Consider the following 15,276-nt stretch of genomic DNA (forward strand, 5'->3'; position numbering starts at 1 on the left):
AGTGACAATTTTCTTCTATTTTTTAAAAACTAAAACGAAAATAAACAACTTTAGGCATTATTTTAAGAGACACCGGGAGCCAGAGGGTAATTATAAGCAGTGAGATGATAAGATCAGCATTTCGGAAAGACCACTCCAGCTACAGTGTGGCATGGGTAGAGAGGGGACAAGACTGGAGGCAGGGATGCAAAATAGGAAGTGATTGCAGCATTTTAGGCAAGGATGATGATGGCATGAATTATATTGTTTCTATGTAAGTACTTATCAGATGTTTGTTCCCCGCCCCCCGCCCCCGCACACTGCAATCCTGGTAAGAAGAGACCAGGGCAGTTTTTCTCACCATATCCCATGTACTTAGCTAGTGTCTAACATGGAGAAGACCCCAATCAATATTTGTTGAAAGAATGATTGAATAATGTCAGTGGAGATTTTAAAAATTAGATTTAAGAAATACTTAGGAAACTGGATTGACAAGACATAGTATGTGAATGAGTATAGGGGTTACAGAGAAGGAAGAGTCACGGTTTGTGGCTTGTATTACTGACTGGATAAGGGTGCCATCCATTACAATAGGGAACACTGGCAATGGGTTTGGGGCAACAGTGAAAAATTTTGTTTAGAAATGATAAGTGTGACACTGTCCTGTACGAGGGGTATTGCATACATGAGTCCAAAGGTCTTCACTGATAATTGATGGGAAACAGATTAGGAAATCATTAGCACAAAGAAGGTAACATAAGTCATGGATGAGGGTGATGTAGCCCAGAGATAGCCCAGGAAGAGAAGCAGCCATAGGACAGAATCCCAAGGGACATCAACTTTTAAGGTCTGTTTTTAAGAGCAGAGAAAAGGAACCGCCAAATAAAGCAAACAAGTAGCATGCAGAGAGATAGAGGGAAAACAAGAAAAATGTGGTTACACCAAGGCCAAAGGAAAAGGGTGTTTCAAGGAGGGAGTGAGAAATGAAGCCAAATTCTGCTAAGAAGTCAAGTAAGATAAGGACTGAGGAATATGGCCCATGAAGGCTTCTGGGGACTATGGTGGAGTGAGTTTGAAAAACAGTGGAATGGGACTGGTATAGGAGATAGGAAAATAGACATAATGAATACAGATCACTCTTCCAAGATCTGGCTTTGAAGAGAGAGTTACTTCAGGCAGGATCAGAAGGAGAGGGAGGGAATTGTGCTAAAGAAAAACTTTTCTAAGATGGGAGGAACATGAACCTGCTTCAATTCTTATCTTAAAATGTGGAACAATAGAAAGAAACAGAAAATACAGATATGTGAGCGAGGGAAAGTTGCTGATACAAAAAAGCTTAAGAGGATGAGCCAAGAGGTTCAGTGATTAGCTTCAGCTGAAAGGCGCTCCAGCCCTTCCATCGTAACCGGTTGCAGATGCAAGTTGCAGCTTACTCTAATGCAGTATGAGTGAAGGTGGCCCCAGGAATACCAAAACTCATTTGACAGAAAATAATGAAACTCAGTTGGATTACTGCCACCATAGGAAGTAAGGATTGGGAATTACTCACATCCCATCTACACATCAATGTTTCCCACCATTGGAAGTGTTTAGATGTGTATGCATCTGTCTCTTGCTAGATATAAGCTGCTCAGGGGCTCCTTGCCTCTGCAGAGTACCCTATTGGTTGGACATCTCCATGTCCTCAATAACACTAGTGACACTGAACTACTGTTTGCATGATGGCAGCTCACCCACATGACAATCAGGAAATGTGACAAACTATTCCACCAAGATGAAAAGACAACTTGATGAGCAGAAAAATAAGATTTGATGTCCGTGAAAGCTTCTGCTCTTGGGTTCACAGAAAACAGAGACTAACCAAAGAGTTCAGTTAGAAAACTTGCCAGAGCGTCATCCACAGAAGTGGGCCAGGAATGGGCTGAAAAAGTCTTGAACACTAATCCCAGGGAAAAAATAAAAATTTGTTTCTATTAGTGGGAAACCACGGAAGGGCTGCCACCCAGGATGGCAGGAAGCTGGTGACCAGCAAAACCTTCCAACCTCAGTGGCAGAGCTGGACTTAAAGAAAACCTACAGGTTGGGTTTCTGCTGTTTAGCCACCAAAAGAACTGAAGCAGACTCTGGTTTGCCCCTGGAGTGGAGGCAATGGTGAATTCTAGAACAGAAAAGGAAACCCTAGTGTCCATGGCTGACTGATTCAGAACCACAGAGTCTTTCAAGGAGTAGCATGCATGGGAGTCGCAGCCTCCAGATTCAAGATGAAATCACTCAGGCTGATGAGGTCAAGTAGCTCAACCAAGATCCCAGACCCCGATGTCGGAGAGTGGGTATCCCAACTCCTATCTCCCTGACCAGGGCTCCTTTCAGTTATACCAGGTTCCTATACTTTGTCTCCTTTCTGACTGTTAACCTTATCAAATCAGGTTCAGTTGAAACAATGACGGTCTGCCCTCAGGTCATCCACCAGAAAAAAAGTACACAAGCCAAGATTTCTTTACAATCTATTAAAGGGGTTTCCAGCCAAATGATTGCTTGTGTAGGTACGTCTGTGATTTGGGAACAGAGGGGAAGGGGATAAGAAACACCACCAGAAACAGAAGGAGGCCGAAGAGTTGCAAAGAGAAAGGACCAAACCTATGTACCTTAGTCCATTTGGGTTGCTATAATAAAATATTTTAGACTGGGTAATTTATAGCAACAGAAATGTATTGCTCACAGTTTTAGAGGCTGGGAAGTCTAAGATCAAGATTCTAGGAGATTCGATATCTGGTGAGGGCCCATTCCTCATAAACGGCACCTTCTTTGTGTGTCCTCACATAGCAGGAAGGACAAACAAGCTCTCTGGAATCTCTTTTATAAGGCCACTAACCCCATTTGCCTTTATGTCCTAATCAACTCCCACCTCTCAACACCACTACCCTGGTGACTGAGTTTCAACATATGAATTTTGGGAGAATACAAACATTCGGGCCATAGCACCAGATGCGCACAAGAAATATCCAAGGAGCAACATCATCTATAACATTCTTTGAGTTTGGGGTGGTAGCAGCAGGGTTTTGAAATAAAATTGGGAGTAAACTAAAAAGAGTGTTCTGGTTTGGGGTTTTGTTTTGTTCTTTAGAGAGAGACATTTGTTTTGGATTTTTTTTTTTTTTCGCCGTAGTTGTGTGTTTCTTTTGTCACACCTTACCAGGGAATCTAGGGGCTATGATATCAAACTCCCCTGCCTGGCACCCTCCACCCCTACACATGCAGCATACAGAGGAATAAGCCAAGCCCAGAAAAGAGAGGTCACTTGCCCCACGGTGAGCAAGAGTCAGACAATTCGGGCATAGGTCCCTCTGCCACCTCACAGCAAGGGACTCTGGGGTGCATGAAGTAGAAACAACTCTTGTTACAAAGATTAGCGTCGAGAAGACTCTTTCTTTTTAAATTGCACCACACTGCAGAGGTTGAAACCAAAATTCCAATATCTTTCAGTTTCGTTTACATTGTTCATTTATGTTGAGAAGAGATCAAAGAGCCAGAAGAGAGACACAGTGGGTCTCCGAGTGACCACGTCAGCTAACAGGGTCAATGCACTAACACTCAAGTACTTCTCACAAAGAAGACAGCCCAACCAGGTCCTGGCCAAGAGAAATCCAGAATGATAAAATCAAAACTAAAACAGTGGTTTAGGGAAGTACATTCTCAATTATTCAGAAAAGTTTACAACTCAAGATAATTAAGTTGAACAAATTACACATAGCAGAGTTTTATACACAGATTTATGTGTTGATAAAAACACGGTACACACATACAACATTATAGTACGTGTCTATGTATGTGTGTGTAGACAATTCTTGGGATATGAAGATTACAGAAAAGGATGGGGTGCTAAGTAGCAATTTGTCCTTATTTGACATGAAAAAGGAACTCTAAATGGTGTGTGATTATTAACAGTTTTATTTTGTACAAGAAGATGCCATATTACCAAAGGAAACCAAATCGTTTATCTCTTCACAATATATATCAGACTGCCCAGGAGCTGAACAGGAGAAGAGGATGGGGGGTGGGGCAGAGAGAAGATGAAGCACCAGCCCACCTCCTTTGCACTGCATGACGTTTAACCTGTGAACATGAGTTCAAGTCTCCAGACCTCTCCTAGGCTCTCGAGGTCAAATTTAGGCAACAAGGTTGGAGTAGACAGAGTCCTGAGTGAGACATTAGATAGGATCCTATCCCTAATTATGCTCTGCTTTACGAAGGGGCCCAGGCAAACTAATAAACCTGACAGCCCCTCAGAGGCTGCCAAAACCTCCCCACCTTCTTAAGAGTGAGACTGTAAACCTAAGTAAGCGGATGTCTGTAAAGGGCCCTTCACGTCCTATGGGAGCAAACCTTCGTGCAACGAAAAATATCTCTCAGAAGGGTGCTTTTCCTGGAAAGGTCTCAGAGCAGAACATGAACAAATATAAAATGGTAGCTGGATGAGTTTTGGATGGGAGCCAATAATCCTGAAGTTTGCTCACTGGCTCAGTCACTGAGACTGGTCATCAATCTTGAGGCATTGAGAAGTCAGGGGGAAGAAAGAAGTCAGGGAAGAATAAGTATTCTCTCGCCACAGGTCTTTCAGGGGAGCTAACACAGACCTCGTGGAAAGGGCTGTGGGTTTCTCCACTTACATAAGCACCCCCGACTGTGGCAAAGACTCCAGGGGCAACAGCCTTCATTTCACTCTGTCTGCTCTGCCCCTCCTCCAACCCCAATCTGCAAAGATGGCCCAGCAGGCACAAGGTTAGCATACCTCATTGCTGCCAACTCATGAAGGCTTTTCTTTGAAGCTCGATTTTTGTGTATGAATTGCCTGAAGAAGAGGAACACTTGAAATTTAACACACACACACACACACACACACACACACACACTAAGCTAAACAGAAAATATATTTCTTCCTGTATGAAGATAAGATGATTGCTTTCAGATCAGTAGCTCATGCACTTTTTAATTATTTGGTCTCTCACAGAGATGAGTTTGCACAGACTTAGCCATGTTCAACTTGTCTCCCCATTTATGGTGGTTCTATTAGGTTGGTGCAAAAGTAATGGCAAAAAGCGCAATTACTTTTGCACCAATCTAATAAAATGGTGAGCCAGAATTAGGCAGTCAGTTTGAGAACACAGAACAGAGGGGAGGCACCCTAAAGCAAAGGCCCCCAGCATTCATTTGGATGCTAGGAGAAAGAGCTTCTAGTTCCTACCATGCTGTTAATGAGTCGACCTTGGGCGACTTTCTTCACTGCCCTTGATTTTTGCAAAGAAGAGGCTGAAGCAGATCGTTTCTAAAGCCTTTCTCTTTCTGAGGTTCCGATTCTAGATGACCCATCTGAACACTGACCCTGTGGCCTCAGACTCATTAGACCAGCACTTACATGCCACTAGCCTTGTTAGCAGCTCACATTTAAAAAGACATGGTCTGAAGGAGTTCAGAGCAGACACTGAACACATTTCCACGTAACACTCTGACACCAAAGGTCTTCAAATTCACACACCACCAGACCCAGAGCACCTTGCATCGCCCCCTTCCTTCACAGCTGATGTATACACTTCCTTATCTCCATGACCGAGGCTTCAGGAAACCTCAGAGCCTGGAGAAACTTGTCTGAGCATCAAATCCAAAGCCCTTGGTTTACATGTAACAAGCTGAGGCCCAGAAACATTAAAAAGCTGCTTCAAGATCAGGTAACTGGGTAGTGACTGGGTAGTGGTGACATTGGGATGCAGTTTCCAGGTCTCCTGACTCCAGCTTTCCATGATATGCTTTTTCATTTTTATTTTTTGAAACACATAAAGAATTAACTTGGTATCTACACATTATTTTTCTTTGCAAGATTTTTATAACTTTGGGCACATTCACTCATCCATCTCCCAGATCAATATTTATGACTTCCCAGTCCTTCGGACACCCCAGAGAGCAAAGTTAAGTGGTGAGAAGGCACCCAGTTATATGGGACCTTTACTTTTCTAATGGAGATTGATCAGCAATCAAATGTGAGCTAAAATTATCAGGCCACAGTGGAGTTCAGATCTTTGCCATTTGAGGCTTGAGGTGGGATTTGTTTTAAAATAGCTCAACCAAGTAGACTATAAAAATGATTGATCAACTATAAATAATCCAAGATTCAGGGCTTTTTTTTCTTCCCTCTCTCTTTCTCTCTCCCTCTCTCTCTCTCATGAACACACATCAAACAAGTAAAAACTTTGCCACGCCTCAATAGTCTCTCCACCAAATCCTCCCATTGATTACAGGCATCAGGAGCGACTAAAAACTGGCCTTGTTCCAAGAGGCAGGTCTTTCATGTCACATCCTACCCTATAGCTTCTGAACCTACAAGAAACTTTCTAGAGAAGTGGTAAAGTTAGCCAGAGGGATAAGGCCAGTTTATGGTATTCAATAATGGTTTGATAATGTTTTTTCCCTAAGATGAGCAATGGGTTAAAACTGGATTCACTTGCTTAATACTCAAGGCAAAAAAAAAAAAAAAAGAAGAAGAAGAAAGTAAAAGAGAAAAGAAATTCAATTCCCCTTCCCTAGCTAAACAAAAACTCTAGTTTTTATACTCCTATGACCTAGATACAGTCAAAGAGATCATACAGAATATTCCTAGGGAGAAAGAGACCTCAACTCTCAGCTGTTCAGCCAACTCTTCAGCTTAGAAAACATCTTTATAAGGGAATATTGAAACAGACACAAACAGAGGTTTATGGGATAGAAACAGTGAGAGACCTTAAACAGACCTAAACTCGACGCTAGGGAGCTGGGACCACATTGCTTCAACTTCCCATTACTTGCTTGTAATAACATACAACCCAGGCTCTTCTCTCAACTCCAGCGTTCTGAATTCCCATAAGGAAATATCACTTTTCAGAGAAGAAAAAAATCAAACCCATTTTCCTGTATAGTAAATAATGGGTGATGGAAGGGGAGGTGGAAGAAAGTAGGGTCAAAAGGGTCACAAGGCTTTTCCATCGGTTTACCCAGGGTAACAGAAGTGTCCATGTGGCAGAGATTGAAGGTATGAAACTAAAAAGACTCCACACGGTTGTGCCAAGCTGCTGTCTGTAAATACCTACACTACGAAGACAGCATGTTCTCAACTCCAGCTTGCAAGTTGTATTAAATAATGAATGATGTAAATTAGACTGCCTTATTTATTAACAAGTCTAGTGTGGCTTATGCAACCATGCTCCAAATTTAAATACATGGCTCTTAAATGCATATAAGCCACAATCCAAAGTTCTAAAATCCCCAATGGAGGGGCTGAGAAGTAAACATCAGAGTAATAAAAACTGATGCCTTTCACTGAATCTTTGTGAATGCCAGGATTTTTTTAAGTACAATTAATTGCAATGGCAAAGCTTACTAAAGTAAGAGGGCCAAAATCAATGTATTAATGACACAACATCACAGCTGCTTAACCAGGCCAACAATAAATTGCACATAGAGTCTGTGATAGGAGAAGCTTCAAATTCTATTTAGGTTGTGCTAAGAGGAAAAATATAAGGTTTGTCTCAAATATTACCCCCAAATCAGAGAATACCACTGAAGAAACTCAAAAAAAGATCCGTGTTGGTCTTCATAAAGCATGTGCAACATAAAAATGCACACCCTTCCACAAAAACATGGATATACAGAATACTACCGAACTGTAAGATGGTAAATTTTAGGTTATGTATTTTTTTTTTTTAACCACAGCTAAAAAAATGCATGACTTCTTTTGACTGTGCCTTTTACCACTTGAGTGAAACAGAAATTGTCCTTTGCAATGCACTTTGGCACTTAATACAACTGGGATTTAAACGGCCAGTTACATAATTCCAACAACAGGCTTCACTCTTGAATTCCATTGCATGTGACATTGGTACTGTGTTTAAATTCATTTTAATGCTGCTGTGGTATAACCATTTCCAAATAACAGGAGCTGCCACTTAGCAGTGTGATGCAGAGCAGGCGTTATACATACCTATAGATAGATACTGATCTGGTTATGTCACATTAGTGAGCAAAAAATATAAAACAGGTACTGTGATGGGAAGATTTTTAATAAAATAGGTTCAATGACTCTGAGGACAAAATGTCAGCTTAGCTTAAAGCATGCATGTAAAAACAATAACACAAAAAGATCCTACCTCTTAATCTATACATTTTTTTAAATGTTCCGCTATTTGTGTTCTTAGAACCCTAAGGGCAGGATGGTTTAATATATAGATGCTAAAAGAGACACCATTTTTGAATGATGTGGTAAACTGTTGTTTCAGCAAGTTGTGTGTTGTTAATCACAGTTTATTCAATACATTATTTCTATTTTAAAAAAAATAGGAGCACGTAACTTCAGCTACATGCCATTAAACCAGAACTTTATGACAGGTTATTTTAGGAATACCACTGGGCCTAATATCAAAGTTTTAAAATATGTATAATTTGGTTCCAACTGTAGCTGGTATCCACTGGCCAAGAATTTAAAAGTTGTTTAAGCAAATATTAACATGTAAGAAAAAGAACACAGATTGTGTCATATAAGGATGAGATGAAACAAGCGCATCCACCGATGTCATTTTGAGGTCAAAAAAGCAGAATTCAAAACAATTATATGGAGTACTTTCCAAATAAGTATTGTAATATGAGTTACAGATAAAGGCACTGGGGCACAAACTGGCTGGGCTCACATGAAGCTGAGATAGAGCGGAGAAACATACTTTGTCTCAGGACTCACATCTACCCAGCCAGACTACTATTACTAACCTAATTCCCTGTTCTCAACACTTAGCCCTATATACCTCTCCACTCCCACAACCCTAAGAGGTTTTCAAATCAAAAGGGAAAAAAATCAAAGTAGAAATTAGAAGTGCCAAGATTGAATGAATAACTATGACACACGCTTTAGTAAATATTTTAAAAACCTACTTTAAAAAAGCTGAAAATAGGAATCTGCCATCAGATATAAAAGAAGCATCAACAATTGTGAGGACAGATATAAGAAAGCTCTGCTGAAATCAATTGATTTCATATACATTAGATAGCTAAGATCAGGAAGGTCTAAAATAATAATTTTTTAGATTTAAAGATAGTTTTATTTCCTTTTTCTCAGATCATGGCCTTAAAAATTATCAAAGAGAAAAACAATTAAAAAGAAAATGATCAGCCCTATCTTATTTCTCTCTTCATTATATGCATCTGTCTCCTAAAACAGAATTTCAAAAGCACCACCACCACACACACAACAATATCTAACTGTGTAAGACACTCCCCATGATCTCAAAACAGTCAGAAGCACTCTGAATTCCATATGGCCTCCTCCATCTAAATACTGACACCCCATCTCATGAAAAAGATTCTGACAAAAGGCCACAGACTTTGGACCAGCCTGGTAAGCCTCAACCAGCCCAGTCCAAGACCACCACAGTTGGGGCCCTATCCACCCTTGCTCTCCGCTCTTGCTCCTGCTCTCCTTGCCACAAAGATAGAGATCCTAGCACCCTGGACTCAGTCGGATAGTTGGCTGCTCCCAACACGTCTCAGCTATGCTAGGCTTGAACATTCCCCTCTGCTCTGCTGTCATTTCCTTTTGCCTGAGGCTTATACCATAAGCATCAGCAGCAGAACAGGCAACAGAGACTAGGAAGGTCTCTTACTTACAGTAAAAAACAGGTTATCTTGGTCAACTACGTTGGCAGAAACATGGTTGTATGTTTTCTGTGGAAGGAAAAATGCATGCGCACTCGACAACCGGAAGGCCACAGCCCAAGCCCCACTTTAGGGCTGCCTATCTCAGTATCAAACTCAGTAAGGAAAACTGGGAGAAACTTTGCCTTACAATCTTGCACATATATGAATAAAATCTCATGTTAATGAGATGTATGGAATGACAGCATCCGTAAGGAAAAAATAACAATAACAGCCCAGTAGAGGTGACACAGGAATGCTAGAGAAAGGACTGGCAAGTTCTTGCTTGGTAATGTGTTTGTCACAAAGCATCAGAAAAGGAGAAAAGAAATACACAGTTCTGTTTCTTCAAGCCACAACAAGCTCAAACATTTCCAGGGATACAGGGGTCCAATGCTTAAGCCAGCATTCATCAGAGTTCTACCCACTACTTTATCATCCAGCCTAGTCCTGGGAAATTATTCAATGGGCAATTAAGAGTTATAATCCAAGTGGTCTCAAAATCATATCTCTGGGAAGTCAAGTCTAAATTAAATCAAACCAGGCTTTTAGGCTTCCAACGATCACATTTTTTCTTTTGAGCGAGTGCATTTCAACACTCAGAACTTCTCCTCTTACAGATCAGTTTCAAGGCCATCTCTGGATGCCATCTCCTAAGCAAAATCTGATATATAAAATGAAAAGGGAAAGTGGTTAACTCAAACCTCAAAAAAGATGTTAAGGGAGAGACTGTCACTTCCTTCAACAGATTCGGGAAAGTTAATTATTTTAACCTCTTTTCTAGTGAATATTAATGGAACTTCTAACACAACATACACACAGCACTTTATGAAACAAAAATGCCCAAAACTAAGTTAGTGCATGCGGAAAGCCTAAAGCACACCCAGCAGAGCTTTGAAATATAAAAAGCATAGTGAGTTCCTTCCCACGAGGAATACATATATAATCGGCATATGTATATCTATATTTAAAACTTATCCTAAAGTGTCACACTTCTCCTGCACTAGCAGTCCCAAGCCAGTGAAACAGACAGGTAACTGACAGACGACCCTGTCTTGCATCTCTTGTCTCTGACTTCTCCCCACTCTTGAGACAGCATTCACTTTCAGGACCTACCCATCTGGCCAGCCCGGGCCCTAGGGGTAAGGAGAAAAAAAGAGGAAAAGCTCCAGGAACTCACATTTCGGTGATGTTCTCAGGATCTACACTGTTAGGTTCCAACCTTGGAAATGCCACGATGCCAGGAGAAGGGTCGCTGCACCAGATCCGAGAGGCACTGCATTTGCAGGACGTGGGACAAGCGACAGCGGCCCTCCAGAAACCCACAACCAGCCAGCAGAAGCCCCAGAGCCGCGCCATGGCGGGTCCATGCCACCTTATCCAGGACGACATCCCTAGCAGCCAGTGCCAGCCCAAGTGAGTGTCCCCACGCTGCACCGGCCGGTTTCCCCGACCTGTGCGGGGAGGCCTTCCCCGCGCTTGCGGCTCTCTTGACTCCTCGGTGCTTGCTGCGGGCGCGCGGAGTCCAGCGTATCACAGGCTGAGCTGGTCCGGAGCGGAGCGTATTCCGGCAGGCGGCAGGGTTCACAGTGGCCCCGGCATCGCGAACCGCTTTACAGGGGGGCGCTACCGCCGCTCGGAGCTCCGCCGCGGCCGTTGCTGCATGGCCCGGGGCGCCGGGCACCGACCGGCGGCGCTCCCGGGACTCTCTGGGGTGCAGGCTCCTTATTAGACGCGAATGGGGGTCCGGTATGCACCTCGAGGCTGAGGACAAACAGATACGCGTAAGACTGAGTGTAGGACCCCCAACACCACTAATTGGAGCACTCTCCCTCTGCGCTCGCGTCATCCCCACCCCGATCCCAGCCGGGAGACTGTGGATGGATGAGTGCCCAGCTCCAGCCCAGGAATCAACTTGCCCCGCGATGGCACTGACGCCGCTGGAGCCACCAGTGTGCCCACTCTCTCTTCGAGCCTGAGGCCAAGGGAGGGGAGGTAGGGAAAGGGTCCCCGAGACAGGATTCCATGGTACAGGCCGGGCGAAGGACCCTTTAAAGGGGAATGCGGAGACTGCCGGCAGCTTTGGCTCCGCGACGGGGGCCCCGAATGATGCTGCAGAATCCGCCACGGCCGCTGGGTGCCGGTGGCGCGGGCAGGTGGCGCGGCACGTCCCACCTGGGGAGTAGCCGAGGCCGCCCCAGGGGGAGACAGGGAGGGCCGAGGCGACCGAGGGCACTGTCTGCGCTGCTCACCCGGGCTCCGGCGCCTCACGCCCGCCGGCGGCGCCTGGGTCCAGGATCCTGCTGCCGCCGGGGACTGAGCGCGTAGAGCGCGAGCGAAGCAGCCAGCGAGGCTCCTGCTCCAACCCAATTCCGGGAGCCGCCGCCGCCGCCTCTGCTACTGCTGGCGAAGTGACGTGAGGGCTGACGCAGAGCAGGGGCAGAAACTCCAGAAAATTAGTCTGAAATCCAAAAACACACACGCGCTCATACACACACAAACCCATAACACCCTCCAGACAAAAGCACCAGGGAGGGGAGGGGAATCTGGGGGCGAGCAGGGAGGAGGGAGGCATCAGTGCCACTGGCCAGAAGCAGACAGCAGCAGCATGTGGGAGTGCACACACGCGCGCACACACGCACGCACACACGCACACATCCTGGCCGTGTAGACACGCGCGCGCGTGCCTCTGTGTGTGTGTGTGTGTCTGAATTTACATCCAGGTACCTCTGAGATGAACCGTTCCTCCGTTCGACGCCTCCCGGTCCCTAATTCACACCACAGTCTCTTCTACAATCGCGGTAGAGGCTGGCTCCCTTTTTGAAATGGAAACCGTGCTTGGTTCAGCTCTGAAAAATGCGCTGATTCTTATTATAGGAATCCTCCCCTCCCTTCTCCCTCCCCGCGTTCTCCTTTCCCACCCTGCCTAAAAGGGAGGGCAAGCTATCCTAAAAATAAATAAATGTTGTAAACACCAAAACGTGTTCTGCATTGGTAACCAAGGATCACCGCCCCCATTCCGGGCCACCTATTTGGGGATCGGTGGTTTTGGAGGGGCTTCCTGTTGGTGCTTTTGCAGAGGAAAGGGAGTCTCCAAACACAATTCTAGCTCTCTAAGTGGGTCTTTTTCCTGCCGTTTTCTGCCATCACACGCCCGGGAAATAGAGACATGTGAGGGGAAGGGAGCGCGCCTGATGCGTATTCTAAATGCTCGGTGGCCACCCTGGCCTGTCCGATGTGTGGCGCCGCGTCATTTTCTCTCATCCTTTAACCTGTCGGGATGTAGCCATTCCCAGATCGTAGCTTCACTCCCCGCGATGCCCACCCCCATGCAGGGCATCCCAAGCCCTTGCTCCCCTGCCGTACCTTGCGCGTGTTCATGTGTGCGCGGGTGTGCGCGAACGCGTGCCCTGCGCCCGCGCTGCCCGGAGCACGATATGCATCCAGCTACGAAGAAGCCAGGCGCGGGCAGAGCCTCGGGGTCTCACTAGGGACAAATTAGGCGATCCGGGAGGGTCGGGTGACAAACCGTAATTGTTCTGCGGGCGCAGTTAAATGACGGCTGCGGGGCATTCGCAAGCCTTGTCTGAGAATCCGTCTTCCCTTTTGCGGCTCGGAATCTGTTTTTCCGCAGTCATTTAAAAGCGAACTGGGAAAATGCACCGCAGTGCCTGACACTTCCGAGGGCTCTGGTGCCCCCGCGCGGGGAGAGAGCGCCCGGCACGCTCCGGAGCACCAGCCCACCGCCACGGTCGCGGCGGGCACAGCGCTGGGGGCGCGCTCTGGCGCCAGATGCGCAACCAGCGGCGCCCGACGCCTGCGCGTCCCTGCCCGGCCAGTGAGCGGCTTCCCTGGCCTCGCCGAGGTCCGGCCCGGGGAAAAAGGCGGCCAATCCTCCGCTCCAGAGAGAGCAATGGGTTGGAGTCTCGTTCAAAATATAGTAACAGTCACTGATCTACCCGCAGAGGCTGGGGATGGGAAGGATCGAGAAACCGAACCTTAGAGTGAATGCTCGGATCTAGGCCAAGCATTAAATATTACGAAGGGAACGTAAAACATCTAGTGGGGCTTTTTTGTACAGATTCTGGGCGCTGAGTGTTACCGCGGGAATTCTTGGACAGCACCCAAAAATCTTGCTGCAGGTCCCGAAGGCAAGGCTAGCAGGTCTGTCTCACCACTGTCGCCCGGCTGTAACACACTTTGAGTGGTGAACGGCCAGGCTGAAGTTTACTCCTCAGCAGGGCCTCTCTCGATTTTCTGCTAGGTGAGGACGTGCCAAGGAAGAGAAGCAAGGGCAAAAATGACCTGGTCTCAGACGCACGTAAAACTCCACCTGTCTTGTCAGTGCCCCTTAAGTGGAGAAGCCCCTGAGGAACACTTGGGGAAGGAAGGAGTGTGTGTGTGCATAATTACCCACATCTCTCTCACACTCCCATACTCTCAGCCCATTTTTCTAAGAAAGGGCCCATTTGCGCCCTAGTGGCTGCAGCATGTCTCAATGCGGTATGGAGAATAGGCAGTTTTACGGTGGTTTGTACACCACAAGATTCCAATTATGTTGGAATATTTGTAGAATTTCTATTAGAGTAAATATATGCTACTATTATAGTTGAATTCTAAATATATTCCACTGACTGTCTCCCACTTAAAATTAGGATTTGCGGTCCTACTTCTAATCACCCTACTTCTGCTCTACTATTTCAACCATAGCAGTTTGTCTTTTGGACAGATCATTTACTTATCTCATATATATTTTAAATTTCTCCCAGTAGAATGTACACTCCACGAAGGCAGGGATTTTTGTCTATTTTGTTCATTGATATATCTCAAGGACATAGGTGTTAAAATATATGTGTATTTTTAATGAATAAATAAAATAAAGTTGAGATCTTACTTTCTTAACCTCTAATTCTGCAAGAACCTGGATTATTCCCCCAGACACGCTCCTTCTCACCTTCAAAATTTCAAATCTTCCTTGTGTTCCGAGTGCTCATAGCACTGCTTAAAACCTTGCCTTACTTTCTGTCTCATTTAGTAGCCAGATATGCTTCAGCACCGGGCCAGAGAGGGCCTCCCACTTACTCATGCTGTTAACTCAACACCTCCAAGGACAGTGTCTAGAACACATTGGCGTTCAGTAGTTATTTCTTAACTGACAGAATTGTGGATCTATCTCGATTTTAAGACCTATAAGATATGTCCCAGAGATCACTTCAAGGATTCTCAGATCACGACTTTGTAAGAGATGATGAACATTTTTCAGATGAACAATATAGAGATGATTTTTTTCCAGATCCCTTCAATGCAGGCATAGAAACAAAGTGTTGCAGGCTCCTACCTGCACTGAACCATGAGGTACCTAGAGCAATGTTTCTCAAACTCTTTTGACCGTGATCCACAATAAGAAATGCCTTTTATATCACAACCCAATGAACACATACATAAAGGCATGTACTAACAAAAAAAGAAGTGTCACAATACAAAACTTCCTTACCCTTAGTACATAGAATAAACTAATATATCCTCTTCTACACCATTTCATTCTTGAATGCATGTAATAACTCAATACATTGATTTTAACATCCAGTACTG

At 44.9% G+C, this 15,276-nt stretch overlaps 1 protein-coding gene across 6 annotated transcripts in view; it reads right to left on the reverse strand.

The window, feature by feature from the left end:
• The window catches only part of NTRK2 (neurotrophic tyrosine kinase, receptor, type 2), a 302,428-nt gene extending 288,960 nt beyond the window's left edge, over window positions 1-13,468 (reverse strand). For 3 of the 6 annotated variants that reach the window (XM_011982733.1, XM_011982732.1, XM_011982737.1), the window contains exons 1-4: window positions 13,051-13,468; window positions 12,412-12,533; window positions 11,937-12,145; window positions 10,865-11,448 (exon numbers count right to left, since the gene is read on the reverse strand). In XM_011982733.1, coding sequence (XP_011838123.1) covers window positions 10,865-11,076 — 212 coding nt within the window. In that variant the 5' untranslated portion in view covers window positions 11,077-11,448; window positions 11,937-12,145; window positions 12,412-12,533; window positions 13,051-13,468. Of the gene's footprint in view, window positions 1-10,864; window positions 11,449-11,936; window positions 12,270-12,411; window positions 12,534-13,050 lie in introns of those variants that run through there. The other 3 variants (XM_011982735.1, XM_011982734.1, XM_011982736.1) reach the window with 1 other exon arrangement.
• Between the last annotated feature and the right edge of the window lie 1,808 nt (window positions 13,469-15,276).

Source organism: Mandrillus leucophaeus, unplaced genomic scaffold (assembly GCF_000951045.1).
Source record: "Mandrillus leucophaeus isolate KB7577 unplaced genomic scaffold, Mleu.le_1.0 Scaffold242, whole genome shotgun sequence".
Classification (NCBI taxonomy): Eukaryota; Metazoa; Chordata; class Mammalia; order Primates; family Cercopithecidae; genus Mandrillus; species Mandrillus leucophaeus.